At 48.2% G+C, this 23,939-nt stretch overlaps 2 protein-coding genes across 2 annotated transcripts in view; one reads left to right on the top strand and one right to left on the bottom strand.

Moving 5' to 3' along the window:
- The window catches only part of NF1 (neurofibromin 1), a 306,134-nt gene that overhangs the window by 105,221 nt on the left and 176,974 nt on the right, over positions 1-23,939 (bottom strand). The gene's annotated exons all lie outside the window — the stretch shown is intronic.
- EVI2B (ecotropic viral integration site 2B) lies at positions 18,345-23,170 on the top strand. Its single transcript, XM_015421939.1, has 2 exons — positions 18,345-18,423; positions 20,807-23,170. The coding sequence occupies exon 2, from the start codon at positions 20,825-20,827 to the stop codon at positions 21,695-21,697; it is 873 nt and encodes a 290-aa protein (XP_015277425.1). The 5' UTR covers positions 18,345-18,423; positions 20,807-20,824; the 3' UTR covers positions 21,698-23,170.

Below are 23,939 nucleotides of genomic sequence, written 5' to 3'. Positions count from 1 at the left end.
AGGGGACACTCTGTGAGTTTTGGGGGGATTTAAACATCCCCCCCCGATTCTTTTTTTCAACTTTAGGATTTTTGTGCACACGTGGGGACCGCCCCACATGTGCAAAAACCTCTCCCTGCCCCCAAGGTGGCCCCGGAGCGCAGATTTAGATATACGCACGCACGGGGCCACTTCAGTATTAGTATATAGATATATATAATTATATTATGTAATCATTTTTTTCTTTTCTGTATTTTTTAATTATCTTTGTTTTGCAAAAATAAAAAATACTATAAAAAACACTCTTTTATCCCTCACATACAAACATTTGCAGCAGTGCATAAAAAAACTATGTCACTCTTGTGGGCAGGTGGTCCCTTGGAAACAACCAGTCACTTTCCAGGCATTCAGAAGTCACTTTCCTCTCCTCCTCCTGTAGGAACGGAAGATTTGTCTCACTCACCATGAATCTTCTTTCTCAGAGGTCCAGAGGTGGGGCAGTCTGGACCGTTGGGAAGAAGCTCCTCCTCCAGGCAGGCAGAGTCGCCACATAATTTATATGATTCCTGTAAGGGGAGGGCCTTTTCCCACCATCTCCAGTGTTGTCCTGAAGCAATGAGAGACCCCTCTCCCAGGAGCTGAGGCCCATCACCACCATGATGGGGCTGCCTTTGTCGCAAATCTGGAAGCTACAGCTGGTGCAGAATGCTGCGGCCAGGCTGTTGGTGGGTGCCCCTAGGTGGGACCACACCCGACCTGTACTGAAAGCACTGCACTGGTTACCTATAGCATACCGGATTCGCTTCAAAGTGCTGGTGCTTACCTTTAAAGCCCTACATGGTCAGGGCCCGACATACCTGAGGGACCGCATTTCCCCATATATTCCCCAAAGAGCACTTTGGTCGGGGTCACAACACCGGCTGGTGACCCCGGGCCCCAAGGAGGCCAGGCTCGAGGCAACGAGGGCCAGGTCCTTTTCAGTAGCGGCTCCTATCTGGTGGAATGAACTCCCAGAGGAGATCAGGGCCCTGCAGGACCTTGTGCAGTTCCGCAGGGCCTGTAAGACTGAGCTCTTCCGCCAGGCTTTCGAGTAGGAGTCGCCACTGCCACTACCACCACTGCTCCAGTACAGAGCGATACCGCCGGAGGGCCAGGTAACATCTATCTACGGCCCTAGTCCTCCCCTTCTGCTTGCAAGAGGTAGGGGAGTTTTATCTTTGTATATGATGTAATTGAATTTTATCTGTTTTATCTATTTTATATATTATATGCACTGTGTGCCATCTGTAAGCCGCCCTGAGCCCGTACGCGGCGAGGGCGGGGTATAAATACAATTAAATAAATAATAAATAAATAAATCTCTCTGTCACATCGTGTGCCAAGCCAACTGAGATACCTAATGCTAGGATACTAAGTCTAATGTGAATGTCCAGCATTTCCCCTAGGTCTCACCAGGCCAAGATGGGGGTCATACCCGTATAAGCCCAGGAAATTACAGCATGCCCTCACTGTGATAAGGCCTGTCCTACCCTTACCCTCAGGTGGCAGTAAACTGCCCCACCGAGAAGGAAGATTCACGGTAAGTGAGGCCAATCTTCCGTTCTCCAGTGATCCTTCCGTGGGGAAAAAGAAAAGCGGTTTGGAGGGATGGGTTTCTGGACGGAGACAGCATGCTGTAGGATCCTCTGTCCAAAGGCAGCCTCCGCCAAGGCCAGCCTATTGATTCTGTAGTGCCTTGTGAACGAGTGAGCGGACCTCCAAGTGGCAGCCTTGCAGGTGACCTCCAAGGAGGGAAAGGCTTTACATGCTGCCAAGGCTGCTGCCCCTCGGAGGGAGTGTGCCATGACTCCTGAAGGCAGATCTAGGCATGTGGACTTGTAGGCAAGAATTATGCATCCTCTAGCCCACCTACTAACGGTGGAGGTGGATACCTTGTTTGTCCCATGGATGACTTCCTGAAAGAAACAAAGAGCCAGTCTTTCAAAATGCTTTTAATTCTGTCCAAATAGAAACTCAAAGCCCTCTTCACATCTAACAGCACCACTCCTTTTCTTACAGGTGCTTAGGATTAGGACAAAAGGAAGGTAGAATTTACTTTGGGGGCGAAGGCCGGGATGGTGCGAAATAGCACTCTGTCATTACGAAAATCACAGGGCTCCTTGTCCAGTGAAAGAGCTCTAAGCTCTGATACTCTCCTAGCGGAGGTAATGCCTATCAGGAAGATAGTCTTAAATGTGAGCTCTTTAAGTAGGTGACCTAGCTAGGGTACTGAGAACTACGTTCAACTTCCATGTGGGAAAACAATGAGCCGGGGGGTTTTTTTTTGGGAAAAAAAAAAGGGCGGGGGGGGGGGGGGATGATCAAGGCAGTCCCCCTCAGGAACCTCTTCACATAGGGATGCTGGGACAGGGACTTCTCCTTCTTAGCTCCCTTAACAGCTGATATGGCTGCTACCTATCTTCTAAGAGTACTGGTGCTAAGGGCTTTCTCCATCCCTTCCTGCAGGAAAGACAGCAGGTATCCCAGCCTGGCTGTAAGGGGCATTGCCCACGCACCAAGTTTAGAACACCTGCCAAGTGTTATTATACACCCTGTTGGTAGACCCTTTCCTAGAGGCCACTAAGGTGTCAGTGACTTTGTCAGGGCAACCTATCTTCTTGAACAGTAACCGCTCAAGCTCCAGGCTGTGAGGTTCAGTAGTACGGGCCACAGGTGCAGAAGGGACCCCTGGGAGAGAAGGTCTTCCCTTATCGGGAGCTGCCATGGGTCTTAGCAGATCCTGGAACCATGCCCTGTGGTGCCAAAAGGGAGCTTCCAGAACCACCTTCGCCTGAAGGTCTATGATTCTCTGAAACACCCTCTGTATTACCTGTGTGGGGGGAAAGGCATAGAGCAGTCGGTCCGGCCACTCGCAGCTTAGAGCATCTATCCCTATGGCCCACTGAGATCTTGTCTTCAAAATGAATCCTGACACCTGGCAGTTCTGTTACGTTGCAAAGAGGTCCACTGACATCTCTCCGAATCTGCCATGTATCTGTAAGAAGGTTGCCTTGTTCAGCATGCACTCCGTTTGATCCAGCGCCCTTCTGCTGAGCCAGTCCACAACCATATTGGTGGATCCTTCCATGTGCAGCGCTTTGATCGACTTCAGATGAGTCTCCACCCATTGAAGCATCAGCTTTACTTCTGCATGGAAAGATATGGATCTGGTGCCCTCCCACCTGTTGACATAGGACTTTGCTGTTATATTGTCCGTGTGAACCAAAACGTGGTGACATGTCAGAATATCCCAGAAGGGCCAAAAGCCCTAGCTTGATCACCCTGCGCTCCAGCAGGTTGATGCTCTGAGATGCTTCCTTCTGGATCCAGTTTCCCTGCACCATTCTCCCCTGAGAGTTGGGGCCCCAGCCTGTGAGACTTGTGCCCAAAGTCAAAATTACTCTCTTCAGTTCCCTTAGAAAGGTCTCCTCCAGGAACCTGATGAGGTCTGTCCACCACTGGAGGTCCTGAATCAGGGAACTGACTGGCACCTTGGCACAGGTTGGGGGGGGGGGCAGATCGCTATGGTTCTGCTGCAGTGCTGGGCCTGGCTGGCAATGCAAGCATGCTCCCCCAAACAGGTTGCCCAACTTGCCCCCATCCCTCCATTGTTCTCTATGGTGGGAAAAAAGTAAATTGTTTCCCACCATAGAGAACAATGGAGGGATGGGGGCAACCTATTTGGGGTCCCGTAGAATTGGACCCCCTGGTCCAATCTTTTTGACACTTGGTGGGTATCTTGGGGAGAGGTTCCAGCAGCCACCCTCTGAGTTTGGAGCCTCTCCCTCAAACCCCTCCTGTTGTGACCTATAGTTTCGGCAGCAGAACTGAATTTCATTAATACTGGTCGCCCGGTGCCGTCTTTCCTTACTGACTTCCCCACAGGTGGCTGTCAATAAGTCACAAGCCCAAGTCTACCTCGCTGCCAGGGGCTCCTTCTGCAGTTCCCCCACCACCCACCACCCCCACGGGGCTGTATGAGAGAGACTGTCACGGCAGGACCAGGGGGCGTGACACAAGCAAGCAAAAGTCCAGGAACAGTCCGAGGTCAAGCCGGGCAAATCAGGTAGCAAGGTTCAAGCAGGTTTAAATCACAGTCCAAAAGCAGGGTCAGACATACCAAAGTTTCAAGTCCATAAATCACAACAATACCAGAGGAGTCAGAGATGAACGCAGGGTCAACAAAGCCAAAGGTCAAAAGCCGAGGATCAAGCCGAGAAGAATTCCACAAGGTCTGGAGCAGAGATGCAAGGATTCAGGTCCTGAACAAACGACGTTGCCAGCACAAATGACTGCTGGCAACAGACTTGCATATATACAGTGCTAGCTAATCAACTCATTAGCTAGCCAGGAGTGAGGACAGGATCCTGTCAGTAATCAGGGCTAAGAGATCTTCTGGCACGCATGCGTGCATTCTGCCTTTGCTCTCTCAGCTGTTGTCTTCTTACATTCCTGAGCCTGGTTACAGGTGGAGGCGAGTCTGATGATGAATTACTGGGCTGCAGCAGAGACTGATCCCTTGCAGGTGTTCCCTGGGAGGCTCTATCCTCCTCACCACTTAGATAGCTTTCAGCTACAGGATCCAGTCTTTGCCTTTCTGCTGCAGTACTGTCCTCAGGAGCCTGTTCAGGGTCCTCAGGAGCCTGTTCAGGGGCATCAGCAAAGGCAGGCATGACATCAGCAGGGGCAGGCATGACAGAGACTATTTCAAGGCCATCCACAGTCCCCAAATTCCTCCCAGGGGGATGGGACTGCCCAGATAGCTTTCAGGCACCAGTATGGAATAGCCATCAATGTTCTGCAAATAAAAATTAAATTAAATTAAATTAAATTAGCTGCTCACCCTGCACTGGTCACAGCATGATTTTAGGCACCTTCTTGGCTACTTCTCTTGGCCTCAGGTGTTATTTCTAAGGCCACACACCACAGGGTGGTAGAAAAAAGCGGATTTTAACTATTACAAGTAGATGCTAAGCAAGCTGTGTCACATTATCTCAGTAAACACATTCTTTATTTGTTTAAAATGGAAATGTCCCCATTTTCCCCAGGCTCAAGGCAGTTTACATGGAACAATAATAAGGTACCATAAAACTACAATTAAAATGTTGGAGACGCTGCAACGAAACAAGGAATTTGGCAGCTAAAAACACTGCTGTTGAGAGCCGCCTCCTAACACAGCCTGAGACCTGTGTCTTCCCGTTCTTTTGGAGGGCTGCAAGAGATGAGACAGGCCTGATCTCCACAGAGAAGTCAACAAAGTGATTCTGGGGCAGCTGAAGTAAAGGCCCTGCCCCTCGAGAGGCTGGAGATGTTTGCCTGACGTGATGAGGGCTAACGGAGCAGGGCCTGGTGAGAAGGTGGGAGGGGCTGTGTAGGGCTTGAAGGGTGAGCACCAGCGTCCAGCCTGGCTCAGTGCACAGGCCACAGGAGGCAAAAAAAGAAAGACTGTCCAGGGTGATATGCATGGAAACCCCCATTTAAATTCAGTACAAAAAGAGAAACAGGCTGGGTTTAAACGAAGTACAGATATATAATGGAGCAAAAACTGAACCAAACCAGACCTTCTCTTCCCCCAAAGACAGGGCTGTTTCTGTGCTTTTTCATACGATCTGGAGAGCTAATTTGGGGAAGATGGTGGTTTCCCCCTTCCTCTCTAAGGCGTCATGGACTGGTATACTTACAACAGAAAGGAAGTGTGTCACCTCTGTGGTTTGCTTCTCTAAATGGAGAACTAAACACCATGTTTGGGATGCACATTTACTTATGAAACAACAACAAAAACCCTCCCATCACCCGCTTCTAGAGTTTGCCGCTGTGGTGGCTGGAAAAAAGAACAGGCAGCTAACTTGACACAGCTCCTCAAAGCCAGATTCTTTGCCGGCTCCTCCACCAGGTAAGAGCACTGAGTTGGGCTTCATTTCAGTCTTGCTTTGTAATGCATACCTAATTATGGTCTTCAATATAAAAGAGGAAAGTAGCTTATTCGAACAAGCCTCCATGCTCGAAATGTGTTGGGGGGGGGGAATGTTTTCGGTCCCCTGCTGGTCCTTCCTTCAAAGGCCATTTGTCTGTCTGAAGTGAGGGGGAAAATACCCAGAAAGCAGAAAGGCAGTCAGGAACCTCAGACAGGGGTTAAAGGAAATTTATCACACGATGTAAAATAATATTGCGAAGTATATCCTAAAGCTATAATTTTAGCTGTTTTATTAGGTTGAGACCCACCCTGAGGCCTGCTGTGCAAGGAAGGGTGGGATAGAAATCGAAATGCATAGAAATACCAAGAATTATTATCAAAATGGCCCTATTCATGAAGTGACCAGTGATGGATAAAGAGGTCGTAACAGCCAGGTTTTGCTTTTGTGAACCTGTGAAATCCTTAACATTGTGCCATTGAAGGGCACAGTGCCCACATGGTTGGATCCTGCCATCTTTTCTGTTAGCCCAACAGGCAGGAGAGGCCTCTTTTGACCCCCTCCCCAAAGTCAGTACTGGGGACTGTGGAACCCACGTGGACACAAAGCCCAGTTCTTCGTCTTGCACCAGCAAAAAAATCCCACAAGATCCAACTCACAGAGAAGGAATCATGCCATGACACTGGTGGCCATTGGTGCGTCCATTCATCAACCAGCAGTGTCCTGAAGATCAAAGTCACGCTAACTTGAAGGCCAAAATCAAGTGAATCTCTATTTCAAACTCGGGTCTCATTTGCCATGCAATTCTTAATTTACTTTGGTTCTATATGCCTATTGTCCCGTGTCATTCTGGTTGGGAGGGGGGAGTCTGTAAGCGAGTGAGTGTGGGGGTGCGGAGACCGCTTTGCTACGAGTTGCGCCAGCTTGTAACAGTGTTAAGTGGGGCCTCCCATCTCTGGGAAGAATGCGTGCTTGACCTTGGACACCCGACGCTGCTAGATACTAAGCTTGCAGGTGCTGAGGAGGGCTAACGGGGATATGTTGGTGTGACTGGACTGGACGCAAAGGGGAAGCTGTTTGAACTATGTATAATACCAGAACTGGTGCCTAGAGCATCAGTTCTGACACAAAGCGTCTTAGCTTGACACATCTTTATCTCCCAATAAATCACTACCACGAGAGTGTTGTTGGGGCCACAAGAGTGTTGTTGGGAGTAATTTTGTTCAAGAGTCTGACACTCAGCAGTTGAAGAGTTTTTGGTTCTGTTCAGCCTTTCTCCTCAGATGTCCCTCCTTCCTGACCAAGGTTTTAATTGCTGCTTTTATGTCTTTGTACATATTTTAACTCTGTTCTTAATTTGCTTGAGTGACATGTGTTTGGAGTGATTGATTTTAATGTTTTTAAAATGTAATTTTATCAGGTATGTTTCAATTTGTTAGCCACCCTTGGTGGCCTCTGGGAGAGCAGAAAGAGGGATAATTTTGGTAAAATAAAATAAAAATAAATAACTGGTGGGGAGGGGCACAAATATGATGACCAAGGTTGTCCTTTTCAGGTTGGAGAGAGGTCCAAAGTTTGTATAATGCAACCCTAAGTCTTGAATTCAGGAGACACTGGCACACTTGCAAACAGTTACTCTACAATTTTTCTCTAGATCCAAATCTTGCACACACAAAAATCTCACATTTTGGGGAGTGGGGAAGTAAAATGTAGGACAGATTAAGGCTTGTAGCTGAGTGGCAGAGCATACACTTAGGATGCAGAAGGTATCAAGTTCAACTTCCAGCTAAAAGCATCTCAGTAGCCAGACTGGATCAGCCTCTGCCAGAGACCGTGAAAAGTGGCAGACGGACAGAGAGAGCTCAGGGCTAGATGGACGGGGTGGGGTGGGGTGTCAAAGTCTGCAGAAGGCAACTTCCCAAGCTCAGCTTTGTTCTAGATTCAGGGAGGAGAAAGGTGTGCTTGAACATTTCAATTTCCATGTGCACAAAAGAACTAGGGGGGGAAGGGCTGCTGATCTTCACATGGTTTGCTGGTTTTATGTAGGAGGGGAAGATTTTGACTTACAGAAGAGCTGGCAAAACAAGCAGGTGCCTATCTGTGCAGATGCTGGGTGCATTAAACACTCTCCTGTATGCTTGAGCTGCTTTTGTCAACTCAATGCCAGATGTCAGATTTCCCATTTCCACCACGCGCCCACAGACCCAACACCCTGAATGTTCACTTATTTGTTCTCCCTCCCTCCCTCCCTCCCTCAGTGTATGGCCAAACGTTTCATACCTGAAGAGTCACCATCCCAGGATCAAAGCCCTGCACACAAAAGGATGCACCTCAGGGAGCTGTTAAGCTAGTGGTCGAATATGTCTTTCAAGGTGAAGAGTTGATGTCCTGCTTTTTATTGCTCCTTTATGTGTCGCCTGGGGCTCTTCCTTCCTTCCTAGCTTTGTGGGAATCATTAGGGTCTTGCTCCCATTCCTTAGCTGGAAAGCCCAGACGTAGCTGAAGGATGCCACAGATACAGAAAAGGCACCCAGGCGGATAGAGGGAGACCTCCCCCCCCCATAATTCATATCACCCAATGAAGCTGATGGGCAACCAGCCTAGGACAGAGAAGGAAACACCTCTTGATCCAGTGAGTGATTGAACTGTAGGACTTACAGCCAGCGGAGGGAGTGAAGGCCATGAGCACAGACAGCTTTAAGTGGGGCTTAGATGCACAGAGAATGGGTCCATCGAAGGCTGATAGCCCTGGTGAATAAAGCGATTCTCCGTGAGGAAGGGAGCTTTGACTTTTGAAAGCTGATAACCTGAAAACCTTGTTAGTCCCTCAGGTGCTCCTGGACTCTTGTCTAGCTCTCTGTAGCCAGAGGCACTGAATCTCTGACACCCTGTGCTGGGAGGCAACATCAGAGGAAAAGCTTGGCCTCTGTGCCCTGTGGGCTGGCCCTCCAGGGCAAATAGCTGGCGTCAGTGTAAAGCAGGGTGCTGGACTAGATGGACCCCTGGCCTGATGTCACAGGACTCTTCTTAACCAAGGGGTCCATCACCCAAGGAGTTTGCGATGATCGCTTTGGTCATGGTGATAAATCTCTTATTGTTTGCCCTGTCTACAAGGCAATTATGACTTCTGGAATAACCTTTTGTAAAAGCAGTTAAAATTCACCACAGATGGGAAAACAGCCACGACATTTCCCCATTCCAATTTTAACACAACACAAGACACTATAAATAACCAAAAGAAATGGTGTTTCTACTCCTCTCCAGCATCTCTGAAGCTGGGAAGACAGATCACGAACAGGAGGGACAAGTCTTTAGTCTGAGATAATTTTGTAAGACGAAATTAGTTATACCTGAGATCTGAAGTCAGAACATGAAACAGTTATCCATTTTTTACAGGCTTGATCACCACTCTAATGTGTAGTTAACTGCCTCAACCCCTAGAGTAGAGTGGATTAGAAATAAATGAATAAATAAACCAGTCCATTATCAAAGTGAATTATACTGTCAATTAAGCCAACAAACAAATATTAATTCAGCAAAATCTTTCTTAACCACTGAATCAAATGTTCCTCTGGGTGTAAAGCTAATTTAATCTTACTGGTTCCCTCTCCTTGCAGGTGACAACCGTCCCACCAACATGGAACTGATGGGCAACTCACATGTACATCCGGCTTTCATTTTGGGCGTCATCCTAGCATTATACTTACAAGCAAGAGCAAGTGCTACTGATGCCCCCTTGGGAATGACTGAGAGTCCTGCAATTCCTACCACTCAAAACCCAACAAGCCAGGAGCCCACAGAACCAAGCACAGCTCTTACTACAACGGTTCCACAGGAGGAAACTACTTCTGCAACACAGACATCTGCCTCCCAACCTGCATCACCAACAGAGACATCCATCTCCCAATCGAGACCGCCAACAGAGATGTCAGCTTCCCCCCCGTTGCCCTCTACACTACCACCAGAGGCGCTGACGTCTTTTTATACAACCACTACAACCAACAGTGATCAGGGGCCAGTGACCCTTGGCAAGGAGCAGGCTACAACTAACGCAGCTGAAATCTGTGAAGAAAACAGTAAGAGACTGATGTTAATTTGCTTTATTATCACTGGGGTCCTTGGCTTCATCTGTGTTATCCTACTCTTGGTCACTGTAGTTCTGGCAAGCAAAATGTCCCATCTCAAGAGAAGACAGCCAAGCAAGCGCTTGCCCAGGAGCAATGGGGACTTTCTGAGTGGGAACAGTTTGTGGCCACTTGGTTTGGAAACACTGCAGAGGATGCCCAATGAGACACCAGGAACTGACCCAAAGATAGAAGGCCCTGGGCTGGAGAGAGCAAGCGCAGGACATGAGCAATTTGAAGAAGCTGGGAAGAAACTAGCTAGAGAAATATCCAGCAGACAGAAACACCGAGAGATGCCACCAACATCACACGACAGCACCCTAGCCAGGGTTGAGATTTAAGCCAAGTTTGGACAGCCATTTTAAAAACCTGGAAGTTGCACACCACTCTTGGGAGCATGTTGGGTTCTAGGTAGAAACTGCTGCTGGTTATCATTGGGGTGTTACATATATATAAGCTATTGTAATAGACAAAAGTGCCCCACATTATTCTGGGGTGAAGAAGATTTCACAGCTACTCAAATGTGGATGTTTTAAAGAAGATTTGAAAGTTACTCATCCAAGAGAAAGAGAGCATTTCTATCCGGTGGGAAAACAGAACTATGCAAGGTGGGGAAAACATCAGGAAAGTCTCCCCCCGCAGTCACCAGGATAGTTGAGAGGTTTACAAGAAAAACCTCGGATCAACCATACAGATCTCTTCCTGTATGATTCTCAATGCGTGAAGCGTGACTTCAGGGGAGGTGCCATCTCCTGTCTGTTTGAACCCCCCCCCCCATCCCAAATCAAAGGGTGTACTGATTGAACTGCCAACCTGCCTGAAGTGCACAAGAGGATGCGTATGTTCCCTCCCACACACAAGCAGGTCTTTGTGTTGCTTGTTAGAACTGCCTCAACACAGAACCTGCATTTTGCAGATCCTAGGGCTTGCCCATATGTGGGAGCCTGTCTCCCAAGGAGAGACGGACACAGACCCTTTCCAGAGCGATCTTCCCTCCTATGCTTTGTCTCACACTTGATCAGTGGTGGCCTACAGCATTTACTTGTTGTTGTTCAGTCGCACAGTCGAGTCCGACTCTTTGCGACCCCATGGACCAGATCACGCCAGGCCAACATTTACTACCAGTGGTCAAAAATCCATATGACTCACTCACTTTCTGATAATGTCTTTAGCTTCTTTAAACTGCTTTTACAAAGGAGGGAGGAAGGGAGGGAAACATATTTCCTTTTTAGCAGGATCAGTGTAAAGCTTTCAATGCTAATCAACATTTTACATGAGAATGTGGAACAGGAGACAATACACACTGGACTGCCAAAGGGAAACAACCATCTTGGGGGAATGCTCAATTTGTTCCAAAGAGATTCTCTTCTGTTAAAACAAGAGACATCCTTGTTTGGATGCCGCCACCGCCCCCCCTCGCACAGCTGAAAGTCAAATCTTGATCTGACATAAACTAAATAGGATCCAATATGTTGCACTTGCTGGTCACGTTGGGACCACAGTCAAATCCCAGCTCAGCCACGGACGTCAGTGGGTTATTTTCTGCCAGTCTCTCTCTGCATAATCCACAGGGGTGTTGTATGAAGATAAAATGGAGGGGAGTATACACTATTCTGAACTTCTTTGGGGAATAAAAATGTAAAATAGTAATAACTATTTGCAAGCTGCTATAACTTTCAAACTCACCAGAAGTTATTTCTGTTTTATTTATACTTTACTGCTTGTCTTGTTCAAGGGAAACAAAGCAGTGCGTTGCCTTCAGATGGTAACTGGCTGCCCCAGATTGACTTTGAGGTACCGACACTTGAACCACAATGAAATTTAATTCCTACAAACAGAAACGCACAAACGTCTTGTGGTATATGTCTGTATCTGATATGCACACTCAGTAACCAGTAACAACTGTCAACCCAGATGGGTACCTGTGTTCGTCTGAAGTAGCAAAACAAAACAGGAGTCCAGGGGGCACCTGAACATGAGTGAATTGTTAGTCAAGGTGCCACCAGACTCATATTTATTTCAATGATAACTCTGTTTCTTTCATAAACTGATAAAAGTAACAATTCCAGACTGCAACAGACAGTTCCCTAAAAGGACAGAGTGACAGAACCACTGTTTTTGGACTGCTGCAAGAAAAATGCAGCGGGGGCAGGTAGTTAATCCTGATGATGAGAATAAGGTTTTACAACAGTATGCAGAAAAAAAATTATGCTCAACAACAAGCATTAATTCCACCTTTTTATTTTGTAAAAAGAGGATATCCCTTGAAAAGAACTGACAGAGCTGTGTGCAACCCACATTCTGGCCTCGGAAGTATGGGATTCAGTGTTGGGCATACAATGCGGTGTCCAGAGAATCCAAGCTTTAATTTTTAGTTAGTTTTTAAAAGTAAGTTTTTAGCTCTTTGCCACTCACCTGAAGACTGGCTTTAAAACTGGAATCTCCATAGATCAGGAGCAATGCTCCCTCTAAGCTGTGGAGTCCTGTGAGCAAAATTTCCACTTTGTGAGCTACTGGCATTAGAATTGTGAGCAAGTTATTTGGCTACTGCATCAATTAGTTTGCTCTGGAGCCATTCTTCCTGAGCTAAGACAAAAACGTGTGAGCCGGAGGCTAAAAAACTGTGAGCCAGCTCACACTAACTCAGCTTAGAGGGAACACTGGTTGGAACTATACCCTGCTTTCTCTCCCTTACTGGCACATTTCCTTACGGTCATGAGTTTATCGCATCTTTCCCTCCACCAGTCCAGCTACAGGGCAGGGCTGGCTGTGACTGATCTCAGTAGGAAATTAGGCTCATAGGTGGATCCAAAAGCAGAGTGTGGGATGTCTAGTCGAAGACACGGCGCTACAGCATGCGGACTCTAATCTGGGAGAACCGGGCTTGATTCCCCACTCCTCCACTTGCACCTGCTGATGTGACCTTGGGTCAGTCACAAGCTCTGGCACATCTGTTCCTGAAAGAGAAGTTTGTGTCAGAGTTCTCTCAGCCCCACCCACCTCACAGGGTGTCTGTTGTGGGGAGGGGAAGGGAGAAGAGTTTGTAAGCCGCTCTGAGACTCTAAGTGAGAGTCTCCTCCCCCTCCTCCTCCTCCTCCTCCTTCTTCTGTTATCGCAGGGATTCGCACACGCCCACCCTCCCTTTTGTTATGTGCCTCTGGCCTGAAAAATCACTGCAGGAGTCTGGAAGTTGTTTGAACCCTTGCCTCCAATACCTTCTTTCCATGTAAATTTGGAAACTATGTGGAACTAGGTCAATACAATGATTCCTCATTTTGTAAACCCTTCTTCAAACATACAGGCAGGACACTACTTTAACAAATTAGAAAAACAAATACACTGTTTGCAAAACAACATTAGGACACCCAAGGCAAGAACAGAAACTGCAAAATCTCAGCAGATCTCAGCGGCAGCACTGCTCTGCGGGTGAACTCAGTTCTGAATCTCCAGGGCTGGGTTAAAAGTCAAGCCATAAGAGGGCTGTTTTGGTACTTGAAAAGGCGCAATTTGGAAATGGTGAAATACTCCTCCAAAATGGCATTTGTGGCCACAGGTTGTCTAATGCCTGCCCATACTGTGTAATTTACCTCTGTGTTACACATGTGTTTTTTTAAAAAGGAATTTAGCTGAACAAACAACTGGGAATATTTCTCATACTGGGGAGAGGGCTTGTAGAGAAATCTATAGAACCCTGTACTGGAGTTTCCTGTCATTACGTACAGCAAAATGATAAAGCCATCCTTTAATATGCTGACCAGGGTCTTTAGTGTCACACAGTATAATCAAAGTCATTTCAGGTCAAGATGGGCGGTTCTAAGTTTGGGAATGGGATAAATGCTTTATAAAGAGTAGTTCAGCATGTTTTCAAGGCAGCCAGTAAAGAATATTTCATCTAACGAATTAAACGAAATGAGCTGCCACCTAACTCAGAAGAGCATTTCCCACAGGCAGCAGATCGAATCATTCTGCCCAAACGATGGCCACTGACTGGGGGAAATGAGGCCTTCTCAGCCGTGGCACCTTGACTGGGAAACTCCGTTGAGTGGGTGGGCTGCTTCACTCCACTGTTGCTCGTATTCAGGCCAGAAGGAAACACGTGGCTGCTTCAGAAAGCACTTGGGGCAATACTAAGGAGCACCATTAGCGATTGCATATAATTATGTGTTACACGTTAGGATGAAATTTATCGCGGGGGCAAGAGAGGAAGAGGAGGAGGACACACAACTGGGAAGTTTCTCCCCCTTCTTAGGGCTACAGCAGGCCAACTTCCCTCCTGCAGACGCTCGTGCTCCTTTTCTCTCTTGCCTTTAACAGCACCTTCTTCCCTGGCCTCTTCAGCCTGGAAGGAAGAGAAGTGCTGCCTCCTGCTTGCCGTGCTCTGGCCAGGCTCCGCGCAGTTCCGGGGGTGGCTGCGGGGTCCCTCAGGGCAGTGGCCAGAGCAGCGGGGCCAGCAGAGCAGCAGCAGCACAGGAAGGACTTCTGCACTGACAGCTCAGACGCGCACTTCCCCACTGCAGATGCGCAGGGACACAACATGTCAAAACACGCCAAGCAGCTCGGCAACCGCTTCTATTTATTTAATTTTTTTTTAACAAGGAGCCAAACAGCAAGCGGAGCAGTGAATTCCCCTTGGAAACCAGCTTTTTCGCTGAGCCACAAGGAAGGAGTCAGAGCTACACAACACCCACTTGCAACCACACAGGAACACAGCGCTTCCTGTTCATAGTTACATCACAGGCCGACAGCCACTACAGGAATTGCGCCTATGGAAATGCATCCAAGGTCGTCAGGGGCCTGTTAGCGCAATTGAGCAGACAAAAACGTGGAGGAAACCAGCCCAACATCACCAGTCGAGAGCCAAGCTAGACATCCCCTCACTCCTGGGGCCTTTGCTTGCATGGACTTGCTTGAAGGGATGCCCCTGGAGTGAAGGACCCAGAGTGCTGCAGTGCAGTGCAGTTTAGGAGAAGAAGAAAAGATTGGATTTATACCCCACCCTTCACTCGGAGTCTCAGAGCGGCTTACAAACTCCTTTCCCTTCTCCTCCCCACAGCAGATGGGGCTGAGAGAGCTCTGACAGAAACTGCTCTTTTTCAAGGACAGCTCTGACAGAACTATGGCTTGCCCAAGGTCACCCAGCTACTGCAAGTAGAGGAGTGGGGAATCAAACCCGGTTCTTCCAGATTAGAGTCCGCGCACTTAACCACTACACCAAAGGTCTTTAGAGGGTCTGACCAGGAACTGGGGGCCTCAAGTTCAAATCCCCACTCTTCCACAAAGCTTGCCAGATGACCTTTGGTCAATAATATCCCCTCTCTCCTGCTGTTGAGAGAATAAAATGGGGAAAGGAGAACCGCGTACCTGAGGCCTAGTTCTGAGAAGGAGGGAACCATGAAGGTTTTTTTTACTTCCTCTGGACATAGAGCAGGGGTTACTCGGGGAGTAGAGGGGGGAGGTAGCTGTGAATTTCCTGCACGGTGCAGGGGATTGGTCCCTTCCAGCTCAACGTTTCTATGGCACGCTTGCAGCTAACTTGTCCTGCTCCTCCCCTTCTTAGCTGTTAAGAAACAGTTGCTAGCAAACAGGAACTGCAAAACACCCGGTCAGCTGACACTTCTTCATTCTAAAAAAAAAAAGGCTGTTCAGCAAAGGGAGAGCTTGGTGCCACTGCCCCACCTTCTCAAGAGAGAGGAAGCCACCATCTTTGCTCTAATGAGAAACCTCCCAGCTGAGTCTGTGTAGTGGCTGTAGCGCCAGACTAGGATCGAGAAGACCTGGGCCAAACGTCCATGCTGCCTTGGAGACTCGCAGGGAGGCCTCAGGCCAGTCACACGCTCCCTCCCTCAAGGGGGGGGGGAGAAAGATATTGCCAGCCACTTTGGTCTCCCAAGTTCTTCCTGGGGAGAAAAGCTTCCCTGGAGAATACAGCTACTTAGGAGGGTGGATTCTAGAGCGTGATACCCCCACTGTCCACAAAGCCTCCCCTCCACAGGCTCCCTCCCAGAAATTTCCCCACCTTTCTCTCTCACGTCAAAGTTTGAAACAAGGACTGACTCTTGGACTGCTGGCAGGTGTGTTACCATGCCAAAAACAATACGGAAAGAACCCAGCCTTAAACATATACAACAGAGATCAAAACAGAAAACTGGAAACCTTACGCTAATCATTCTAATATATTAAACAATCATTCAGAACTACAAATCTTCACGGATGTAATCAAAGCAGTTCTTCATAGTCGTTTATGAAACTTTCCAGAATAGCGTTCCGTTTCGTGGAAAACACTTCTTCTGAAAGGTGTATTTTCTTAATGAATCAGTCTCCCCTGTCACTCAGACACTGCATTCTCCATCAAATTTCCGACTACTATAGTCATCATCACTTAATTCATCTTTCCCTGGGCAGACGACCGAAAGCGGTACAGGGTGTGTCACAATGACAGCACCTTATTCCCAGCTCACTGCAGCCATCTATTATTTAAAAGCTTCCATGGAGGTGAAGGATACAAATCTAAGAACAGCCAGACACCTCTGTCTGAATTTTTTTTCTTTGTGAAGGACTAAGATAATTAAAATGCCTTACTTATTAGTGAAGCAGCTTTTCATTATTTGTGCCACTTGGAAAATTGAATGCAACTGAAAGCAGTATTAATATTATTTTTAATTCCACTATTGTTTCAGAACAATGCTCACAATTCCAGTACTTAAATCTTCCCTCAAAAACACAAGAGGCCAGGGGAGAAGGAAAGCAAAGAGCAGATTATGGGTTGAATACGGCAGGAGTGGGGATTGGGGGGGGGGGGATTTGAAATGTATCTGAAAGTCAGCCAGTAGCATTTCTCTATCCATGTTGGACGCCATTGCAGCCGGTAACGCCCCCTCCTCCTGCCTGAACTGTGCACCTGGAGGTTGCTGCTCCTGAGAACTGAGCTCAAGGGAGTCGCGGGGAGGGGGAGGGGGAGACTGGATTTATACCCCATGGCCCTTCACTACCTGAAGGAGTCTCAGAGTGGTTTACAATCCCTTTCCCTTCCCCTCCCCACAACAGACACCCCGTGAGGTAGGCGGGGCTGAGAGAGCTCTCTCAAGAACGGCCCTTGAGAGAACAGCTCTGAGAGAACTTGTGACTGACCCAAGGTCACACCAGCAGCTGCATGTGGAGGAGGAGTGGGGAGTCAAACCCGGTTCACCCAGATTAGAGTCTGCGCTCCTAACCACTACACCAAACTGGCTCTCAAACTGGAAGGAAATACTGGAAAAAGAAAAAGAGGCTAAGATCTCATCTAAAGGCTCAAACTCAGCTGACCAGCCACCTTCAGTGGCCTCTCGAGCCCAGTGGTGGTGTCCCAGTGGGAGCGAGGGGAGCACAGTCCGCCGCTGCTGCCCTGCAGCTCCCAGGAAAAGCAAGGCGAGGTGAGGTGAGCCGCTGGGCATAAAGCCGCGCAGGAGCCTCCCGCCCCACAGACTGGAGCGCTGCCCCAGTCCCGGGAACAACGGAAGACCAGAGTAGTTGGGCTGCCTGCCCAGTTCCTCCGAGATGCTTCCCAGAGACACCCCCTTCTCCCCGAAACTGCTGCCCCTGTGGCTAGGAAAAGGGACCGGGTTCTGAGGGGGACAAGGCAGCAGCTAGTCCTGCCGCCCTTGAGAAGGAAAGGAGGTGGTGGGACTGCCTCCTCTCTGCTTGGCAAGCGGCTGTCGCACCTTTTGCCTGCCATTAAGGCTGCAAAGAGACGCTTTCTGGCCGCCACGTGACTAGCTCTTCTGCCAAGCACATGAGAGGAGGAGGGCGGCAGGGAAGCTACCCCTGGTTGTGCAAGACATAGTCAGTTGTCGGTGGGACTGGAGGCAAAGCAAACTGCTCACTTGGTGCCGAGATATTGGGGGGGGGTTGTTCCTCAGTGCACTAGGGGAGGGTGGGGCGCCCTAAAGGAAGCACCCCTGAGTTTAGGATGAGAAGCCGTGCATGGAGAGGAGGGAACCTATGCGGATTTACACACATACGCATGCCAGGGGGAACTCTGGTTGCCAGACGTCAGGTGAGACCCGACAGCACTTTCCAGCATCATGTTTGTATTCATTCCCACAACTGACACCAGCGGTCACGAGCCCTTCCCCAACGGTCGTGCTGCCCACACTGTGCCCTCCGCCGGTGCAAACACTGAGACCCAGGTTCTCAAGTCATCTCTCGACTTGATACTTCCTTCACCAAAGGGTGACACACTTCCTCTTTATGTGAAAATAGTATCCTTCTGCAACACAAGAGCCACCCACCATTTAGCACTCTTGCTGTGTGCTCACTTCCTTACTCCTGAAATATTAAAATGTGAACTCGAAAACCCGAAGCTGGTGAGTACAGGAGACGTTGCCTTCCAGGTAAGACAGACTTTCTTTTGCTTCTTTTGCTAGAAAAAGGCCAGCGAGTGCGAGGGTTGCAAGACCGGTGTGGAATACTGCCGAGCTTGCTTGCTTGCCGTTCAAAGCTGCATGTTCTGCAACACCAACTATTTAAAGGGGCCAGGTTACTGAAGGGCTGTTTGGGGGTTTTCCCTTCGACCGTGTTCAAAGTTGATGCATTAAAAAGAGTAATTTTTCAAGTCTCTGATTAAAGCCTGATGGAGCACTGGCATCTGTCCTTTCTCTAGTGGACTACCATGAAGCAGGTGTCCCACTGCCACACACACACACACACACAGAAACCCAGTGTGGTACAATGGTTAGAATACCAGACTGTGGCTTGAGTTCAAATCCCCAACTTGCAAAGAAGCTTCCTGGGTGAGTGTGAACAAGGCATCTTTTGCCCTATGAGGGCAAAATGGAGGAGGTGGCCGTCTACTGCTGAGCTTTTTGAAGGGTGGTGGGCTAAAAACGAGGGTGACTAACAGAAGATGCAGAGACCTGAACTGACTCCGAACTCTGTTGGAAATGACATTTCAGTTCAAACAAAAATGAGAGCAAGAGAGATGAGTCAGGAGTATTATACATGACAGAAATAAGCTTTCCCAGACAGCAGTCCAAATTCCAACAGCTTTTAAATTACTACCTCAATGTCGCTACAAATACAGGTATTTACTTCTGTATGCATTTGCAGACTCCACTACCTCACACCCGCTAATAAAATCCTGCATGCTACCAATGAAATGAATTCTGGAAAGTCTTCAATAAACATATTATTTGGAGCAGCTAGTGTATATTTCTATTGTAAAGAATACTGACCAAATCAAAATGCCATGATTTCTGCCCTGCCCTGGATAGCCCAGGCAAGCCTGATCTCGTCAGATCTCGGAAGCTAAGCCGGATCGATTCCGGCAGGTACCTGGGTGGGAGACCTCCTTTGAATACCAGAGGCAGGAGGGCAGGGGCAGGCCTTTTCCAGCCCCCTCTCTGAATATCCTCCAGGCCCCCAGTAGGGGTCCGTCACCTGAGGTCGCCATGACTTCCAGGTGCACACACACTCACACGCACATATTTTAAAAATACAACCCCCCATGCCATTATTTCTCACTAGAAGTGTCCTAGCTCCATCCACATATTTCTAGTGTAGTAAACTTTTTTAAAATGTCAGCGTTGAAAGGTCTTCGAAGTAGTAGGGAGAGGCAGAAGGACCCAGGTTCAGTCTGCAGCATTCCTAATTAAAAAGATTGGGTGACGGGAAAGACACACACCCGAGAGCCCCAGGAAAGCGTCTGGCAGTCTGAGCAGGCGACACTGACCAAGGGTAGATTCAGCAGAAAGCAGCTTCATCTGCGGGTTCATTTGCCTGGGAGAGCTATTATCTGTCCACGTGCTATACTACAGAACAGACCCAGAAAACACAACCTTCCTGGTCTCCTTTCCCCCAACCCGAGCACTACATGTCCTTAGAAACAATGTAATTAAATGCTCCTTATCCATAGAGGCTGCCCGTTGCATCTCTGCATGATCCCCTGCTTTGGCCCCCTTCCAACTAGGCTCTGCTGAGGGTAGGGGGGGATACAGTGCCTCTGCCTCTCCGGATCAGGTGAAATTAGATCATTCGATCACCTCCGATGTGGAGACACGGAAGACATGCTCAGAAGAGGAACAAGTGCATGATTTTCACATTGCTATGCTTTAAAAGAAAACCTTTTCAGGTGTGCCTTCAGGGGGGGGAAGTATGTCCGGCTTTCAGGAGTTTGGTAAATGCTGCTGGGACCCAGCTGCGTAGCCCCATTTCATCTCCCACACCATTCTAGGGCCTGACAACGTCCAAATCAGGCCAACTCCCCCCCCCCAACAATCTTCACAGGGAGGGGCAGGGGGAGGATCTATGCCAAGTTCCTAGAGATGCTTATTAAGTCACACATTTCGGGGTTTTCTGGATAAAGAAATTACATTTTACAATTCAGACTTCCAGTATCCCTCACACTGGAAACAAGTCTGTTGTGAAAAGTGAAATTTGTTTCTTCAGGGAAGGGCTGAATTCCTGTAGGGGAGGGGCTCAGGCTAAGTACTTTGCATATAGAGTGACACAGGCTCGACACCTCTGGCCTCGGCACCTGAAGGAGCGCGTCAGTAAGACCTTTCTCCACCCACGTCCCTGGGAATCCACTGCCAGTCAGGGTAGGCCACTGATCCAAGGTCTATGGTCTTCATACGTTCAATTCTGTGTCCAGTAGCAAGACACTGATGTACACCTGCTGTAACCAAAACCCACACAATGTACATCCCAGTATGTACTTTGAGAGAACATGAATAGTCGTCTGAGAACTAACTGCCTTTTCTATTTTATCAACTACAGAAGAGTTGACAGCAGACGATGAAGATGGGCACCAAAGCCATTGTTCTTATTTTCTTCTATGGACAGCTGTGGGGTAGCCCCCTCTCTGCTGAGATCAAGGGGCCGTCAGATCCTTCAGCCACTTTCCAGACACCCACCACTTTAAGAATTGGCCCCACCACCCAACCCTTCACGCCTTCATCTCCAACGGGCAAACACAGAGGGCTGCCAGTGTCCACTGCTACCACAGCACAAGGAGACAAGCTCCATGATGGGCACTTAATAGGGGCAGTGCTGGTTGGTATCATCTTGGTGACTATGATAGCGGTGATTGTCGGCATCTTCCTGTGGAAGAGGTTGAGGAGGACCGGTTCAGTGGATCCCCACTGGGCTGGCCGTTCCCCATTTGCAGATGGAGACGTGCTAGAAATAACCACAGACAAAGAGCCCGTGCAAAGCTCAAAGCGCGCTTCTGTTCTCTCTCTCTTGCCCTGGAAGTTTAACAAGAACACGCTGCTGTCGGAAAATGCCGAGGGACAACCGTCGGAAACAGGGCAAAGCCCTGATGACCCATCTGCAGAGAGTGCAGATAAAAGGGACAGCCAGTCAAGCCCTACGGCAACAGAGAATTCAGTTTCTTCCTCAACAAGCCTGCAGACTCCAATTTCGGATGGACCGGGCAGCTTGACTGACATTCCACTCCAGTCCGATGATCTCTTGCCAGCACCAGCTGATCTGCCCCCTCCGCCCAGCTGGAACAGTGAAATTAGCAAGGACCTCTGCCCAAATGATACCGGGTCCCTCCCACTTCAGTCACCTGTAGATACTGTCTGTTCAGCACCACCCGATTTCTCTTGTAAAAATCCAGGTGAGGCGTCATTGTTTCCTCCACCACCTGAAGAATTTTTCTAAGCCCAGACTCTATGACAAACGCCACATCCCCCTTTCAGAAACAAAATGAACTAGCAGGAAAGCCAACGTAATCTTGCCTGTCGTTTTTTGCACTGTTGCTTATTTGAGCATAAAAAGCGCCCTGTAGGGTCAGACCGGAAGGTCCTTCTAGTCCCGTATCCAGTTTCCAGCAACCTGCCAGCCAGGTGCTTCCAGAAGGCACACCTGCAACTCCTGCCAACCCTTAGCAATCCATATGAAAAGCCATACGACTTCTGATCATGGAGGTTCTGTTTAACTACCACGGCTCAACAGCAGCTGATATTTGAATCTTCAGCGATCTACGGTTCCATTTTATTCACTTGTTGGCCAAGACACACACACACACACACACACACACACACACATTTTATTTTTATTTTTTTAAAGGAGCCTTTTCGTCTCTGTGAATTATTTCCCCTGGCATCCTCTCAAATCCTTCCTGACCTGCAGCATGCATTTTACCTGCATTTCTACTGTGGTGGCCTTGAGCACACTAAAAGGACTCGACCCTCCTGACTCTCCCTTTCAGCATGTCACTCCTTCCTCTTTTGAAAACTAGGCAGCGCCACATTGGACTTACTGGACAACTTCTCCATTCACATGCAGGACAAGTTTGATTGCACTGTGGTCACTCTCTCCAAATGGTTCAACAGCACTGACATATCACAGTAGATCCTGGAGCACAGGACTAAGTCAAGAATTCTCTTCCCTTCAGTTGCCTGGGGGACTGACTCTTCCGTATCCAGAAATTTGTTTGCTGCAACTTTAACACACATTTGCCCCAGCCAATTTTGGCTGAAAGATCACCATAGTGGCGTTTTTGCCTTTGGTAGGAAATTATTTTTTCATATGTGGATTTCATCTTCAGCAGTTGAGATTTGCCTGCAGTGGCCATTACCTTGCCACCTGCTGCAGTGCCCACGGTTGCAATGCTGAAGTGGGCGAGGAAAGAAGGCCTTCACACTGCAAGGACTGCCAGGGTTTGCACAGTTTGCCACTCCCAGGGCCCTGCTCACTAAGCAACATGGCAACGACTTGCAGGCTCCTGAAATGCCCCCTCTGGGTGCACTCTGGGCAGGGCACTCTTGATGGCAGTGCCCACATTCAGCACTGCCCATCAGACTTCACTTCTTACAGTGTAATGCAAAATGAGAACACTTGTTCATTTTTAAAAGCATTACCAGCTTAGTGTCATTCAGCACTCCAAATGGCTTCTGATACTCATGATTTCTATTGTTCTGATTGATATTTAAATTGAATTTTTTTGGTGCCCAATGTAAGTTTTTCCCCTTTCTTTTTTTTATGTTGCAAGTCGCCCTGAGCTGTTTTTTTTTTTTTAATAAAGAAAGCAAATCATGAAATATTTACACTCTGATGGTGCTGCTCATTCATCCATTTTCAACTATTATATGAAGCACTTGGCCACTTTCGAGAGTGAGAACATCCATGGGACTGCTGTACGATGCACATGAAGGAGGAATGAAAATCCAAGAGCCCTGCTGAGGTATTGCTCTGGTGAGGCTGATACCACATTAGACAGGAAGCGGGTACACTGTGGTTTACTTTATCTCCTCTCCAACTCTGGTGTGTGTGTGTGTGTGTGTGTGTGTGTGTGTGTGTGTGTGAGAGAGGGGATGTGGGTGTGTGTGTGTGAGGTAGAGAGAGAGAGAGAGAGAGAGAGAGAGAGAGAGAACAAGTACACATGCAGGAAAAGTAAGCACAACAGAAAATTACGAATCAGTGATGAAGTTTCTCTGAGTAAAGTCTGAATCTGTTAAAATTTACAGAACCACTGTGGTCTATTAGTTGGTGCGCTGGAGAAGACCCTTCCAGAGTGTCCAAAGCACAATGGGTGGCAATGCAAAGCAGAGCCTGTTCAACAAAGCTGTGGAATGCCCTGCCCAGGGAAGGTGTGCATGGTTCTCTCACTAACCGTGCGCAGGGGCCTTAGTGGGCTCTGGGGAAGATTTTGCTATTAGGTTTTTTGGGCTGTTCTGTTGGTACTTTTGTATTATGATTTTACTATAGCACTTTGATTCATGTAAACCTCCTGGAAGACCTATGGCTCAGCATGGCAGGGTAGAAATATTTTAGGTAAAGGTAGAGATAAAGGTTTCCCTTGCTTGAAAGCCAGTCGAATCCGACTCTAGGGATGTGGTGCTCATCTCCGTTTCCAAGATGAAGAGCCAGCGCTGTCCGAAGACATTACCGTGGTCATGTG

Source organism: Gekko japonicus, unplaced genomic scaffold, assembly GCF_001447785.1.
Source record: "Gekko japonicus isolate JY-2015 unplaced genomic scaffold, Gekko_japonicus_V1.1 scaffold43, whole genome shotgun sequence".
In the NCBI taxonomy this organism is placed as follows: Eukaryota; Metazoa; Chordata; class Lepidosauria; order Squamata; family Gekkonidae; genus Gekko; species Gekko japonicus.
The sequence above is the reverse complement of the archived record's forward strand: the minus strand, read 5'-3'. Positions and strand labels throughout refer to the sequence as shown.